The sequence below is a fragment of the Panthera uncia genome (assembly GCF_023721935.1).
Source record: "Panthera uncia isolate 11264 chromosome B2 unlocalized genomic scaffold, Puncia_PCG_1.0 HiC_scaffold_24, whole genome shotgun sequence".
NCBI lineage: Eukaryota > Metazoa > Chordata > Mammalia > Carnivora > Felidae > Panthera > Panthera uncia.
In genome coordinates, this window is record NW_026057580.1 from 87,966,467 (window position 1) to 87,983,687 (window position 17,221).

General features: G+C 36.2%; 1 protein-coding gene and 1 long non-coding RNA gene across 2 annotated transcripts in view; one reads left to right on the forward strand and one right to left on the reverse strand.

Annotated features, from left to right (window-relative positions):
* Window positions 1-14,502, forward strand: part of LOC125938920 (uncharacterized) — a 15,391-nt gene extending 889 nt beyond the window's left edge. Inside the window, exons 2-3 of the long non-coding RNA XR_007462859.1 lie at window positions 13,216-13,320; window positions 13,670-14,502. This is a non-coding gene — a long non-coding RNA (uncharacterized LOC125938920). The remainder of the gene's footprint in view (window positions 1-13,215; window positions 13,321-13,669) is intronic.
* MOXD1 (monooxygenase DBH like 1) overlaps window positions 1-17,221 on the reverse strand; it is a 91,835-nt gene that overhangs the window by 5,852 nt on the left and 68,762 nt on the right. The window contains exons 5-10 of the mRNA XM_049654385.1: window positions 16,753-16,932; window positions 16,119-16,221; window positions 14,472-14,638; window positions 13,189-13,380; window positions 11,725-11,784; window positions 8,596-8,738 (exon numbers count right to left, since the gene is read on the reverse strand). Of these exons, the coding sequence (XP_049510342.1) occupies window positions 8,596-8,738; window positions 11,725-11,784; window positions 13,189-13,380; window positions 14,472-14,638; window positions 16,119-16,221; window positions 16,753-16,932 (845 nt within the window). The remainder of the gene's footprint in view (window positions 1-8,595; window positions 8,739-11,724; window positions 11,785-13,188; window positions 13,381-14,471; window positions 14,639-16,118; window positions 16,222-16,752; window positions 16,933-17,221) is intronic.

A 17,221-nucleotide genomic window follows, 5' to 3' on the forward strand; every position in this document is an offset into this window, starting at 1 on the left:
TTCCTTTGCAAATTTAATTGACAAGTTGATTTAACAATATATATATATATATAAATGAAATGAACTTAGACTACCCTAAATAATTCGGGGAAAAGGAAAAAAAATGACAAAATTTTGGGACTTACATGCTCTTATTTCAAGATCTATCATAAAACTATGATAACAGAGAGTGATACGAGAGAAAGGCTAAATATGAACATCAATGAAACAGAATTCAGAGTCCAGATATAGCCGGTATATGATCTAATGATTTTCAACAAACATTCCAGGGCAATTCAATAGGAAAAAGGTAGGTTGTTTTTTTGTTTGTTTGTTTGTTTTTTTAGTCAAATGGTTCTTGAATAACTTGATATTCATGTGAAAAACAATGAACCTAGATATTTACCTCTTAACACACACAAGAATTTACTCAAAATGGATCATCAACCTACATATAAAAGCTGAAAACTGTAAACTTTTTAGGGAAAAAAAAAAAGGCTATTCCAAAGAAAGCTCCTATGAACATTATTGTATTAGTCTTTGTTATGGACACATGTTTGGCATTTTCTGAGCTAGCACGTAGTGGCTGAATGACTGCATTGGATACTAAATTTATGTTTACCTCATAAGACTCTCAAAATATTCTCCAAAATGATGTACCTTTACATTCTTTACATTCTTTACAAAAAAAAAACAAAAAAACAAAAAAACAAACAAAAAAAAAAAACAGGAGAAAGAAATCTTGGGTAGGCAAAAATTTCCTACACAGAAAATCAAAAGCACATAATAAACAAATGATAAAATGGTCTTCAAAAAATACAATTAAAAAATAAAAATGAAAATCTTCACAGACTAGGAGAAATTATTTGTAAAATGTATCTGACAAGAAGCTTCTATCTTAAGTATAAAGAATTCTTTAAAAATATAAAGAACTTGGGCGCCTGGGTGGCTCAGTCGGTTAAGTGTCTAACTCTTGACTTTGACTCAGGTCATGATCTCACGGTTCTTGAGTTCGAGCTTTGCATCAGGGTACACACTGACAGCACAGATTGTGCTTGGGATTCTCTCCGTCTCTCTCTCTCTACACCCTGCCCCCTTCGCTCGCTCTTGTGTGTGTGCTTTCTCAAAATAAATAAATAAACTTAAAAAACTTTAAAAAAGAAAACAAGTAACCCAATGAAACGATGAACAAAAATTTGAACAATTAAAAAGAAACATATATAAATGACCAATAAGCATATGAAAAGTGGCTCAACACTGTTAGTCATAAGAGAAATGGAAAATAAAACCACAATAAGGTACCACTACATACACATTAAAATAAATAAAATCTAAAGTATCAATAATACAAAACACTAGGCATAATGTTAAGCAATAGGAGCTCTTACACATTATTGGTGAGAATGTAAAAGGTACATCATTTTGGAGATATTTTGAGAGTCTTATGAGGTAAACATAAATTTAGTATCCAATGCAGTCATTCAGCCACTACGTGCTAGCTCAGAAAATGCCAAACATGTGTCCATAACAAAGACTAATACAATAATGCTCATAGGAGCTTTCTTTGGAATAGCCTGAGACTGGAAACAACCCAAATGCCTTTTTTTTTAAATTTAATGTTTATTTACTCTTTGAGAGAGAGACATAACAGGGGTGGGGGAAGGGCAGAGAGAGAGAGAGAGAGAGAGAGAGAGAGAGACAGAATCGGAAGCAGGCTCCAGGCTCCAAGCTGTCCGCACAGAGCCCAATGCGGGGCTCGAACCCACGAACTGTGGGATCATGACCCGAGCCAAAGTCAGATGTTTAACTGACTGAGCCACCCAGGCGCCCCAGACCCCAAATGCCTTTCAACCGGTGAGTCAATAAATGAATTTTGGTGTGTCCACACCAAGGAATAGAACTCAGCAATAAAATGGAATGGAATTCTGACACATGCACCAGCATAGATGAATCTCAAAAACCTCCAAATCAAAGAAGTCAGGCATGAAAGAGTACATGCTATAAGATCCCATTTTTATAAAATCTAGAAAAGATTGAACTAATGTGGCGACAAAAAGCCAGTTTGCTGTTTCCTGGGGTTTTGTGTGGGAAGTGGGGTTGTCTCCAGATAGCAGAATAGAACTTTTGGGGGTGATGAAAATGTCCTATATCTTGTCCGTGCTGGGGTCAAGTAGGTATACACATCTGAGAAAACAGTATAGTTAAAACAGGTGCATTTTGTCATGTGTAAGTTCTACCTGTAGCAATTGGACGTTAAAAAATAAATAAGAAAACAGAAATCAAAACATACCAACAGGCGGATGAAAAAAAGACGACAGAATGCCATACATTTTATAATCTAATTGTTAAAGAAGAAAGCCAGGAAGTCTGACCTAACAAGATATAACTTCTAATCCTTTTGACACCCCAAGAATATATGAATATTGGGAAGCCCACAGTAAAGTTGTCTCCCTAACTGTAGAGAAGACCCCATGATGTGAGGCCTCAGACGTTCCTCTGTGAAAGGGGATTCAATCCCAACCAGTTAGAAAACTTCCTTGGGGCGCCCCTGGCTCGCTCGGTAAAACACGTGACTCTTGATTTCTGGGTTGTGAGTTTGAGGCCCATGTTACGTGTAGATTACTTAAAAATATTAAAAAAAAAAAAAAAAAGAAAGAAGGAAGGAAGAAAGAAAGAAAGAAAGAAAGAAGAAAGAAAGAAAGAAAGAAAGAAGCCTTCCTCAGTAGATTTTCTAAAAAACATCCGAGAAAGGAATAACCCATGCACTGTAATACAAAGTTAACAGTCCCACCTCTATACCCACAGCCCTTTACCCTCAAAATATAGTAAGGTGTGTACATAAAATATGTGAGCTGAACCTCAGACTGTGGTGTAGAAAGATAGAAAGCTACTGTCAGATTTGTTTAGAAGGCAGACAAGAATTCACTCATTTTTTTTCAGACCAAAGAGAAGTGTTAGACAGAATTAGCTCAGCATAAGCAAGAAATGACATAACAACCCTGCAAACATAGGGTAAAGAACTTCTATTACATTTCATGAAAAGAGACAGAAAAAGTTGACTCTAGTAGAAAATATAAACCAGTGATACTGGAGAGAATTCCCATAAGTGTTTCATGTTGTAAATTTATTTAATAAAAACATGAATTGAATTAAATAAGAGCCCGCATACAAGAATTTAGAACAACTGAATGAGATGAAAAGGGAGATAGCAGACCAATGGAAATAAATTTAGGACAAACCAAATTTAACACCAAATAAATCAGAAAAAGCAAGAAGCAGAAGAACCCTTCCAAAAAAACTACAAGAGAAAGTACTTGTGAAAAATTCCAAATAGATTTTCAAAAAACTTGGTAGATATAATATAAGAAAATTTCCCTGAAATGGAAAAAAAATAAGTGAATATATGAAAAACACTTCATGTTTCAGGAAAATTGAATGCAGATGTTCCACACTGAAGTATGTTCAGTTTAACTTATGAATTCTACAGGTAGACGAAGAATGCTCCCATTCATCCAAAGAGACTTCCCAAGGGAAGGGGAGGGTATGACCTCAAAACGTTATATCCAACCAAATGCTGTCCAAATATAAATGCAGAAATTCTCAAATACAAAACAAAACAAAACAAAACAAAACAAAAAGCCCCAGTCATAAAGCATCTGGAAGCCCCTCTTGATTAACTAACTTGCAGATAACATTCTGATGAATCCAACGAAAGAACTCAGAAATGCAGAAATCCTGTAAGATTAGGGATTACCGCTGAATCTATTTAACTTTAAAATTTTCATTAAATATTGTGGGACTTTGGTTTGAGAACTATATGCATAAATTTAAAACCTTGCAAATACAAAATTATAATATGAGTAATAAATACTTGGAAGTACGGAAAGGGACGTGGGAGAAAATATAAAAGTATGAATGTCCTCATCTTTTATGATCTAAAATCGAAACATGTAAAGTGTGTGGGACATTTTAATGTCTTTTACAATCTATGTTCTCAACATTTAAGACCCGTTTACAAAATATTACCCCTTGTGGCTAAAACCAACAGCAGCAACAGCATTCATCTGAAGTTCAACAACTGTTCAGTTTTAGTTTAGTGGTTTTTAAAAAAAAAAATTTTTAATGTTTATTTATTTTTGGGACAGAGAGAGACAGAGCGTGAATGGGGGAGGGTCAGAGAGAGAGGGAGCCACAGAATCTGAAACAGGCTCCAGGCTCTGAGCTGTCAGCACAGAGCCCGACGCGGGGCTTGAACTCACGGTCCCCGAGATCATGACCTAAGCCGAAGTCGGATGCTTAACCGACTGAGCCACCCAGGCGCCCCTAGTTTAGTGTTTTCATATAAATTAAACAAAATTACGATTTAATGTTTTTATTTTAAACAGTACACAAATTATAATCTTTATTACAGTTAATTTATTCATCTTTATAGCAACATCTCCATAGAAAGATATCTGTAATAACCTTCAATTAATGTTAATATTGTTTATTTATTTTCTTATGTATTAAAGTTTATTTCTTTTGAGAGAGAGAGGGCGCGTGCACATGCACATGTTGAGCAAATCAGGGAAGGACAGAAAGAGAGAGGGAGAGAGATAATCCCAAACAGCCTCCATGCTAGCACTGAGCCTGACTCAGGGCTCAATCTCACAAAGCATGAGATCATGACCTGAGAGGAAATGAAGAGTCGGACACTCAATGAACTGAGCCACCCAGGGGCACCAGTATTGTTTATTTCTAACAGAATTTGAGATGATTGCTTGTGTCTTTTTTTTTTAAAACCTTTTCTTCTGCACTCCTTAAAAGCCCTATAATAAGCATGTGGGATTTTTACACATTGTAAACATAAAGTGACTTTTCCTACAAAGAAAAATACAAACACGACCCTTGATTCTTTTTTAGAAATAGAATAAATTATATCAAACTTTCCATCACATAAGCCTCACTGGAACTACGTCGTGTTGATGTGTGGTGCAGCAGAGAATACAGAATTTATCTAAACTCATGATCTATTCTGTCATCTGATCTTTATGAGTGTTTTGTTTTTCCTTAAGCCTCGCCAGATCTGTAGGAGGCCGAGAAAAACTGCATCCCTTAGAACAGACAAATCCTGAGACAGGATGTAGTTGTCTCTATGTTTCTATCAGCTCCTCCTCTAATCCTAGGATTGTTGCTGAATGTTTGAAATAAGACAAAGCACCTAACTAATCATTATATTCAAAGCACAGAATATGAGATTTGGGGCTACGTTTTAAGTGATATTCCTCTTGAGCACTGTATCCTGAAACCAAATTCACAACATTCTCTTAAATAAAAGAGAAAACAAAATCACCCCAACTGTCTCTCTTTCTGATCTTTTAGCCAGCACCTTGTTGGTTTGGCTTTCAATAACATTTATGTCAATGTGATAAGCTAACTTGAAAGACTGATTTAAAGCCTAAACATAATTTTATAACAGAGCCTCCTTTTCACTTGTATTTTTGAAGAATGCCTAAATTTAACCATGTAGTTCAATGGTTCTGTGTGGGCAATGACATCTCAAAACTGGTCTTGTTCTGTGAAGCAATTCTCCTTGTCTTTTTAAGAAATGAAAAACCCAGCTTCAATATTTCCTGGGGGAGACCAAAGGTGTGGACTCAGAGCTCTCTGTAACTTGGAAGCGGAGTATTTTCAGAGGATCTACACAAGCTGAACACCAAAGAAAATAACGAGGCCGTAGAATACACTTTTGAACCTCATCGCCTTGTAAAACAAACAGCTTTCAATGTCCATGTGTTTTCAAGATTCTCTCAGATTAACCCTTGAATAGGAAAAGTTTCTAGCCAATATGTAAAAACAAAACAAAACAAAAACCAATATTCTAAAGGGGAAAAAAAAGACTACTAAGTCTTTGCAAGAGATAATGATATTTTAAACAAGACTATCCCCTAGTGTTTTTAGAATGACATTTTACATACTGTTTTGATATTCACTACTATTTTATTTTTTGCATATGTAATTATTTATTTTGAAGAAACAGGCAGATATCTAGCTACCTACCAGAGGTAGGCAAAAAATGCAAACACCAGCTCCTTCATTGCTTACGTAGATCTGATGTTGAACAGCCTCTTAATCCCTGAACTTCCATTTCCTCTTCTATAAAAATAGGATTGTAAGCCCTACTCTACCTGTTGGAAGTGTGTGAAAACAAATTAAATGAAATTATACATATGGAAATACTTTATAAACTACAAACTAATTTACACAAGCATTTTGTTATTTGTATTTTAGTAGATACAGATTTCTGACGGTCATTGGGTTGTCTGGATAGGAACTCGCTAGAATGTATTCACAGATAGTAAGTATAATTCAAAAGAAGAGTGCTCTTAGTTCATAATCTACAATCTCTATAATATTTTGGAATAAAAAAGTAGACCATAATTATATTCTACTCAGTGAGTGCATTTACCACATTCTCATTAACGGTTTTTTAATCCTTAAACACACTCCCTCAAAGATCTATGTGTTTCTTTTGCCCAATTTCATCAGTCTCTTCTATTTTGAAAAGTCCTAATCATTAGAAAATTCTTCCTTATATTAAAACAAAACCTATGCTCCAAAATTTCTACCAGCCACTCTAATTCTTCTTTGCGCTATTACCAAGAATGAATAAAATCATTTTTCCTACATCAGCCCTAATATATTCAAAGCAGGACTTTTGATTTCTGCTTCAAATCTGTTTCCCTACAGCACTCACACATCCTCATTTCCCCCTTCCTCTTTTTTTCCCCTCATCATCTCCCTGAAATGCCATCAACCAACAAGTCCAGTGTGTGCTATCTTGAGAAAGTAACCCGCTTGCAACCATTGCTCATGAGTTCTACTGCTATCACCTTGGTCCCAGACACATTCACCTCTCAACTGGGCAATCACAACAGTCTCCTGGTTGGTATTATTATTTCCAATCTGGTCCTCCTAGAGTCCTTTCTCAATTCAGCAGCCAGATCAATTTTGTTTATATCCAATAGCATTTTCTTTGCACTTAAAACCCAAAGTCTTTATGTCACCTATAAAGTCCTACATGATCTTTGTGTCACCTACAAAATCCCACTTGAAGTCAGACCTCCTCACTTATTCTCTGCCGTGTTTCACTCTGTTCCAGCCAAATTCGCTTTCTGGCTGTTCTTTGAACATGCTACCTTCATACCCACCATAAGGTCATTACAGTGGCTCTTCTGTCTGCAAACAGTATACTTTAGATCTTTCCATGGCTGGCTCTTCATCGCTGAGGTCTCTGCTCAAACATCACCTCCTGCCATGGATTGAATGTTTGTGTCCCACCCACCACCACCGCCCCTGCCCTCCTGCCGCAAATTCATATGTTGAAATCTTAACACTCAAGGTGGATGGTATTATGAGGTGGGGTTTTAGGGAGGTGATTAGCTCATGAGGGCAGAGCCCTTATGGGATTAGTGCCCTCATAAAAGCAGCTTGAGAAACCTCCCTTGCATCCTCTGCTATGTGAGGTTACAGTAAGAAGATGGCCATCTCCATCTACGAGGAAGTAAGTCCTCACCAGACACTGAATCTGCTGGCACCTTGATCTTGGACTTCCCCGCCTCCAGAACAGTGAACAATAAATTTCTATTTATAAGCTACTCTGTCTATGGTATTTATGTTACAGCAGCCTGGACAGACTGAGATACCTTCCCAGAGAGGCTTTTACTACCCTACTGACAACAGCTACATACCTTCTTCACTGTCTCAATTATTTTCATAACATTTACTAATATCTAAAATTTTATATTTATATTATTTATTCCCTCTTTCCCTCTGTAGCATATATTCCCAAGAGGGCAGGAATAATATGTATCTTGCTAATTATTTATCTTAAGTAGTTTCTATGATGTGCAATTGTGCAGACAGAGTGAACCTAGCAAGCCTGAGACTTCCATCCTTAGAAATGCCCATTTGGAAGGCTGGCCTTTGGCTGATGTCAAGGAACTTAATTAGTAAACAATTTCCTATACTGATATAAGACTTTCTCTAAGTGAAGAGTGACTCACTGCGCCTAGAGTATTTGTACAAACAATGCAATTTATGTTGACCATCTGCTTTCCTTCTAAGAGTCTAGATTTTGGTACTTACTAGGCATAGAACACCTATGTAACCAGCCCTTCATAAAAACTCTGAGTATTGAGTCTCCAATGAGCATCTCTGGGTGACAACATTTCATGCATCTTGTCATACTTTGATGCTAGTGTTATTAAGTACATTCTGTGTTATTCCACTGGAGAGGCCCCTTGGACACTTGTACTGGGTTTCCTCTGGACTTGGCCCATAACCTTTTTCCTTTTGTTAATTTTGCATTGTATTCTTTCTCTGCAATAAATGTCAGCCATGAACACAGTAATAGGCTGAATCCTTTTGGTCCTTTTAGAAAATCACTAAACTTGGCAGGAGTCTTGGGGACCTGGACATGCCAACCAAGAAGCTCACTTTGTCACCCAGCTAAAAAAAAATTAAATAGGATAGGACTTGAAAAAATTCTATAACATGGTGATAAATCCAATATGAAGACAAGCCCATCCTTCTCTGAAGTATACTATCCCACTACGAAATCCATTTACTACTTACGTGACTGGCCTATAGATCTCCTTAACGCCAATGAACTGAAGTTGTTCCATAATGTCAGGAATACTTGCACATCGAGTAAGATTAATTCTTGGGTAATAAAGAAGGTATGAAAGACACATTTCATTCCTGGTGCTTAATCCTCCCTGAAAATGGAGATGTTTTATTTAGAAAAGTATATGTTCCACCAACTTTGACACAGCACCCAAGCCACCAATGTCATACAATTCCATCCAGCTTTAATAAATCTTAAACCTGAAAAATAATAATCTCCTTGGCAATTTGATTTTTAAAAAAGGTAGACACACATTGAAAAATTAATAGAATTATTTCCATCTCTTTAAAAGTTGCCTTTCTTTAACAACCTAATAATCTCTTTCAAGTTCTGTTCATATGATGTAAACTTCTCACCACAGTGAGGATTATGGGGCTGTTTGATTAACAAACAGGTTATGAATCAGTCAGTTTGATGGAATCTTTGCCTTATTGCACTGAATTTTCTATAATCTTGTTTTCATGTGTATCGACATCAGCAGATGCATACCACAGGGAAGACAGGTTTCACATTTTGCATCCAGGTAATAAACTATCTACCGAAATTAAGAAGATCAAAGCTTCTCAGAAGAACAGAGTCTAGAATAGAATCTAGAGTTGCTACAATATATTATCCACAGTGTTGAATTTTCAACCAAAGGTTATTAAATATAAAAAGAAACAGGAAACTGTGATCTGTGCTCAGGAAAAAAAAAGTTAGCAGCAGAAACTGATTGTGAGAAGATACAGATGTTGGATTTAGTAAAAACTTAAAAACACATATAAATATGTTTAAAGAGTTAAAGAAAGATGTTCAAGTACTTAAAGGCAAATACGTTAAAAATGAGTAAACAGAGAGAGAAAAAAAAAAGTATAGAAAATGAAAATATCCCAGAAAATATCTCAAAATGCAATATTAAATGTTCTAACATACATGTAATTAGAATTCTACAATGAGAAGGAAGAGAAATAAAAGGGTAGAAAAAATATTTGGAAAAATAATGGCTGAAATCCTCCCAAATTTAGTGAAAAACATGAACTTACAAACCCAAGAAGGTCAACAAATTGCCAAAGATAAATATGAAGAGAGCAATACCTAGACACATCAGTCATACAGATGAAAGACAAAGAGAACATTTTGAAAGCAGCAAGAGAAAAATGACACATAGCATACAGGCGAACAATAATAAAAATGACAGATGACATTTCGTCATAAGTGATGGAAGAAACAAAAAGATATTGGGATTATAGGAGCTCCTGGGTGGCTCAGTCGATTAAGTGTTTTTCTCTTGATTTTGGCTCAGGCCACAATCTCACGGTCGTGAGATTGAGCCCCATGTGGGACTCCTCACTGGGCATGGAGCCCGCTTAAGATTCTCTGTCTCCCACTCTCTGTCTCTCCCCTGCTAGTGTTCTCTCTCATATGTATACCCAGATGTGCTAATATTCTTTAATGGAAACTCCATCCTTTGCCACTTAAATCAATGCCATGTCTATTCTAAACCAAGTTTCCATACAGGGGGTTTATAGGCCAGTCTCCAAAGTTCCTATTATGTTCTACTGTTCTAACTCTGGACCCAAGTACACTATCGATCACCATAGCTTTAAAATAGTCTTCATATCCAATGGCTTGTCTCCACCTTTTACTTTTTAGTAGTGTCTTGCCTATTATTAACCTTTGCTCTTCTAGGTAGATTTTAGAATCAACTGGTTCCATATAAAAGCTAAAACTAAAATTTTTAGAAATACATTTTTTAAAAAGAGAAAATCTTTGCAACTATGACCAGGCAAAGATTTCTTAGGATACAAGAATCTAAAGTCATACAATTTCTGTGAATTTTTTATTGGAATTACATCAAATTTTTAGGCCAATTTGAACAGAAAGATTACTTTATTGGGCTTTTCTATCCATGAACATAGTATCTCTTCATTTCTTTTGGTATACTGTAGTGTTTTGCAATCATGATTTATAATTTTTTCCAGAGACCAAGTAATATTAGATTTTAAGTAAATATTAGGTTTTATTTCTATAGAACTTCTTGAGATAGTTTCTTATATACTAAAATACAGTTAATTTTAGATACCAATTTTCAGGGGGGTTTTGATGTAGAAAATTACAATGTCTGTGAATACTGTATTTTGCTCCTTTGCTTCTTCCTTTCTGATCCATAGATATTTTTTTCTTTCCCAGTAATATGTGGCATAGAAATAGTGATAATAAATACCTATCTCCTTCCTGATAGTAAATTAGTACTTCCAATATTTCATTTAGTTAGATATTTGCTACAGATTTTTCATAGGTAAGCTGTATCTGGTTAAGGCACTTCTCTCCTATTCCTGGTTTGTGAAATGTTCTTTTTTTTTTTTTTTTTTTTTATGACTGACTTAAATTTTATGAAGTCTTTTTCTGCCCTTATTGACGTGGTCACATGTCTTTTTCCTTCAATCTCTTAATGTAGAATGGTATTAATATATTTTCTATTTTAAACCAATTTTACATTCCTTAGCTAAATTAATCCCAAATTTGCTCTAACATTTCATTTTTATATGATGCAGAATTTGGTTTGTCAATACTCTGTCAAAGATATTTCCATCAGGTGCATGTTGCTGACCTCTTTCATACTGTCATCATCAAATCTTAGTGTTAAGAGTATGCTGACTTCATAAAATGAGTTGGTGGGAGATGTTCTCCGGAAGAGACTGGGTAAGGCATGAATGTTTGTCAGGACTCCCCAGTCAATCTGTTTGGTCAGAAGATCGACCTTAGGGTCATACAATTCATTCTTCCTTTTGAAGTCTTGATTCATCTAAGTCCAGACTCAAGCAGATGGTCATTTGTGATCACAGGTCTTTAATAAGTTTTGGTGAGGAAAAACTAAAAGACTAGAGATAGCTTTTCATGAAAGAGCAAATAAATTCTACTGCAAATATTGCTGTAGTATCACTAGTTAACCTGATAAAATGCTAAAACAGCTCTAACTTCTCTTTTATGATGTTTCATGCTCAAGAGGTTCAGGAATTTTGCCTCTAAATTGGAATGCTTTTTACTTTTTCTCCTTCTCCACAAATGAATTTTAATAATAATAAAAATTTTCTTACCCAAGTCATCCGGGCTCTATCTTTTGTGTTGTAACGGCACTCAGTAATGAGATTATCTCCCTAAAACATAAAAATAAAAGCTTTCAGATTGGAGTTTAGTTTGCTTTGTTTATGTAATCCATTTGTAAGCCAATAGTTTTATTTCCTACATGAGTAGATTCATTAAGCAATTTGATTCAGGGAGACTTTTGATCTACTTAATTCTAAGAATACTAGTATAATAAACAAGCAAACAAACAAATAAGGCTCTCTCAGGCCATACTCCACCATGTTCTAGCTGAATGACCTTAAATAAGAAAAGAATTAACTGGGCGAAATTTATTTATTTAAAAAGTAATATAGGGGCGCCTGGGTGGCTCAGTCGGTTAAGCGTCCGACTTCAGCTCAGGTCACGATCTCGCGGTCCGTGAGTTCGAGCCCCGCGTCCGGCTCTGGGCTGATGGCTCGGAGCCTGGAGCCTGCTTCCGATTCTGTGTCTCCCTCTCTCTCTGCCCCTCCCCCGTTCATGCTCTGTCTCTCTCTGTCTCAAAAATAAATAAAACGTTAAAAAAATTTTTTTTTAAATAAAAAAAAAGTAATATATAAAATAACTGTTATTTTTGCACAGCTGTTGTGAGGAGATTAAATGATACAACACACACTTAGCTCTTAGATTAAACATTTCATAAATGTTAGCCATGGATACTAGTCATTGTGTTACCTCTTCGTTTATATTGTTTTCTTTAAAAGTCTTTAGTCATGTCTTTATTTCCTTACAACAGAATTCTGAAGTAAAATAATAGTAATTTATTGCTCCAGTGTTTTCTAACCTTTTGAACAATTCAGTACGCATAGAAAATAATTTTTTTTTATGGGTCACCCCTCAGGTAAATGGACAGACGGCTATTCATAGACCAAAGACAGCTCGCTCTGGGTGTTGGTCCCTAGATTTGCTCTCCCTGGCCTACTGCTCAGAAGGTGCAGAGATCACTATCTCAACACATGCTCTTCCATAAACCCAAGTATTGTTGCAAGCTGGATTACAGAGTATAGTATAATTAGTTCTGTCCAAAAACTGTCAAATGAAAGAATTATCCTTATATTCATTTTCACTGAACTGTAACTTCCCCAAACCATCCTATGGTACAAAAAAGATCTCTGATTTTTCCCATCACCAGAATTGCCATGCAAAGGTTTCCTGGAAAGTTAAGTAAGAAAAGAGTAATGTTTGGTACTCAGAAACCAAGTTTTCATTTTCTTCTTAAAACAACTTGAATTGCCCGTGGGAATAGTAAGAAAAATGAGTTTTGATTTTGGAAAAGAGATCAAACACATTCCATCTGGGTTGTGCAATACCCACAGTGGGTGGTTTAAAGAATGTGAATACGATGAGCAATTCATTTTACACATAGAAACCTTGCTAAGTCTCAGCTATCATGTCTTGACTTTTCTAATATTCAGTGAAAGAGAAGAAAGCATTCATACTGGTAAGATTGTTTGTTCTTCCTTTAGATACTGAAACTCCTGAAAATTGAAGTCAAAATCATCATCATAAGCCAGTAATCTCAATTCCTCCCCTTTGCGAAAATGACGGAGCCTGATGCCCCTGCCCGCCAGGTGAGCATGAAGAAGCACAGCAAACACATGGATTCCACTTGGCTTTTCAGCTTCCAGAGCCTAAGGGCAGGGCACACAGAGGAAGACACAATTAGCCCAAACAAGCGCATGTTCAGACAGTTCACAGTAAAAGAGACTTGGAGGGACAACTAAGAAGAAAATCTAAAGCAATTTAAGTGAATGCTTGAACAGCCAAACATTTTGAACTTGGATTTTTTCATGACTTATTCCTAGCAGGGTTATTAGCTTTGTGAAGTAACGTTTGTAGGCAGAGAAGAAAGGGAACGAATGCTTACTGGGGGCCTACAGAACCACTCCTAAATATTATCTTTCTTTTTCCTTCTTTTAGGAGGTGAAGAGTCAATCAAAGCTCCTGGCAAAAAGACTCCAGTATGTTAGTGGCCTGTAAATGGAAACTCTTAAAAGGACAAGTCATTCCCACTTTTTAAGATAAGAAAACCAAGTGGAAGGATGGAATTATGTGAATTGTCCATGGTCCTACAGCTAGTAAATGATGTCGTGGCAATTTTCATCATGGTCTAAATAACTCAAAGGGCTCAATCTTTCCACTTCATCCATCTGCCATCTGTCTACAATTCTTTATGGCTCATAAAGAATATGATCGAATATGATTGAAATATGTTTGCTTAAGAAGAAAAGAACTATAAATGGAAGTAGCCATTATTAAATACTTAAAATATTTTTTTTCTTATCCAATATGTATTTTTATATTAGGTATTATTGCTCTTTGGTTTAAGTAGGGAAGCTATAAGCAGAGAAAAGGAGAAAAAATTGAAAATGAATAATGGAAAAAAAAACAAATGTAGATGAAAGGTAGAGAAATGCCAAAGACACTAGATAACTAAAGGTAGAAATTGTAAAAGAGAAAATAAAGTGTCCAATATGAAATAAACAAAAGAAGTAGGTCAGGAAGAAAAATATCCTGGATATTAGCCTTGTCCGGAATTCTACTCCTATAGACTTCAAGATTTAAAAAACCATCAGATGTCTTCCCACAATGATAAATAATGGCTTTAAAACATGACAACAAGAAAAAGATTGGTAATAATAAACATGAGATTTTCCAAACATAGTTTTCTAAGAGCATTATTCTGTAAGTGGCAGCTCACAGACTCAGATGTTCCACATACCTCTTCTAGGCATTCCAGAGTGCAGTGACCCTCAGACCGAAATTCAGGCATCCCTGGAGGGATGGTATGGAAGAGGCTTACCCAGAGGCCAGCCTCAATCACCCCAGCATCGTATTTCCTTATATCTGTTGTATGAAATAACCTCAGTCCAGAATTATCTATTAAGCCTGGAATGCGAGCATATAGTTAAAAGTGAGTTTGTGTTCTTAAAAAAATAAAAATAAAGGTTCTCCACATTCAGTTGAAATGGGTTTATTCATTTTCCTTAAAACTTCATAAGGGAAAGAATTACAAGTAAAGATCACTGAAATACAATATTCAGTTTCACAAATGGGAATTAAAAGACAAGTCGTCATACTGTCTGCAACCCTTTTTGATTTCCAGAGCATACCATGGGAAAAATGTTTGTGTGGTCTAGCTGATATAGTCCACAATTATCTAACATAAAGACAAAAGGGAAATTCTAAAGTCACTCAATAGAATGTAGAATAACTCAACAAAAGTTTTATTTTATATTGTTTTCAGGTAAAGTTCAGTAACATTTCTACAAAGGGAGAAGCCCCTTGGCCTAGAAACCATCTGCTAATAGAATAAATTACTAGTGATAACGTTCTTTATAGTTTGCCACCATTCTTTTAATCATTCAACAATGGTCATTCTATCAACAAAAAATAGTAAGAATCTATTATGTGAATAGCATGCATGATAATAGGCATGGGGGGATCAACAATGAGTAAGACACATTCCTTACTGTGACAGTTTTCATTGAGGGGAAAGTATGACCCAAACCCTTCATAAATTTGTTCCACTGACTTGGGAATTAATTGACTCCTTTCTGGAGGGTTGACTTACCTACCTGTGACTACCAAATCGATGGTTTGGAACAACTGACATATACATAAATTTACATTAATTGGTGTGATTAGTTTTATTGTTTCTCTTTCCCACCACACTATAATTTCCATGAGGGTGGTTTGGTTTGTATCATAAAGCACAGACCCAAGACAAAGTTGGTGCTCAGTATTTGCTGAATAGTTGCATAAATCAGTGGAAAATAGTAACTTTCATTTGCTTCTTTTGATAGCTTCATATTGAATCTTTCAACTTTTTGGTTTTGGAATATTACATAAGTCGATTTAGAAAAGTAGATTTAGAAATCAAATGTAAATACGCTCATCTCTTCATTTCAATATCATATTACGCAGTGTCACTGCATAAATATTTCTTAAGCATATTTATGGTTTTCCTACCATACAACAAAATCTTAATATTATCTAGTGATGAATGGCAGCTTTTCATATGTGCAGTTAGAAAGAAAATGTTTCATCAACACTGTGTATTTAGGACTAATTTACATCGCAAATAGAAAAATCTATTATTCTACTTTCTGGAAAGTAGCATGCAAATTGTTTTTTTAAGATCAGTGACCACACATGCCCATTTGCCTGGTACAGTGCTGGTTAATCACTTTTGTCCCAGTATAATTATTAATAGTACCCTCTTTCGCTCTAAAGAGTATCCTAATTTGGATGACAAATATATAGGTTAATTCTTTCTAAAATGATGCTAGTTTATTTCAACTCTGTTAAGTTAGGTGTTCTAAAACTTTTAAAAATCAGAGGTAGAATACACGAAGAATAAACTCACCCTCCTTATATGTCGGATTGTCATAATGGACTTCCAGGAGCACATAACGAGGATCTAACGGTGTGCCAAGGGACAATCCAACATGAGGTGGGTAGGAAAAACCCTAAATAAGGAAAATTCCATGAGACGTGCCCTATGAAAGTCCCTACAAGCTCTATTCCTCCAAAAACCCCAACCATTCTCAAAGATATTTCAACATTCTGGAACCCCATAATCTATAGTGGATAAAATAAAGGGGCTTAAGGAAAGAATCCCTGCCAGTGGAAAGAAAAGTAAGCTACCCTCATATCAGAAATAGTGTATAAAGCGGGGTGCCTGAGTGGCTCAGTCAGTTAAGCATCCGACTTCGGCTCAGGTCACGATCTCACGGTTTGTGAGTTCCGGCCCCGCGTCGGGCTCTGTGCTGACCGCTCAGAGCCTGCAGCCCGCCTCAGATTCTGTGTCTCCCTCTGTCTGCACCTCCGCTGCCCGCACTCTGTCTCTTACGTTGTCTCAAAAATAAATAAACGTTTTAAAAAATGTAAAAAAAAAGAAGAAATAGTGTATAAAGCTTTACTTGTAAGTATGAGAACCGTAGGGGAAAGACATGATCAATGAATAGTGTCACATCTCCATAATCAGTCATTGGCCCCACCTCTCCACCAATGGCCCAGGCAAAAATCACAGTCTCGCAGGTGAGGAACGCGTCAGGCATGTTAGGATGGTAGCACTCATGGCCATAGTCCAGAACGCTGTCATTGAAGCTGCTACTGCACTGATAGAGCAGGATGTGGTGGACCAGACTCTCGTGGCCTCTCTGTATCACTGGCTCCACCTAAACGAGCACAAATGAGAGGGAGGATGTGACAAATCCAACCACCCGACAACACCCTCCGGTAAGCATGAAACTAGCATAGAGCATTAGCAGTTTTGCGAAGGGATTGTTTGCTCAACGATGTAAAGTTTACGATGGGGTTCAAGTATAATGCATTATGCATTCTGGATATGAAAACAACGATGGTGATGGGAACAATGGCAACGGCAAAGATGAGATGATAACCTGTTCCTCCAAGAATCACAGGATTTACTAATCCGTTTGTGTTTTGAACTCACTTTTGTTTTCC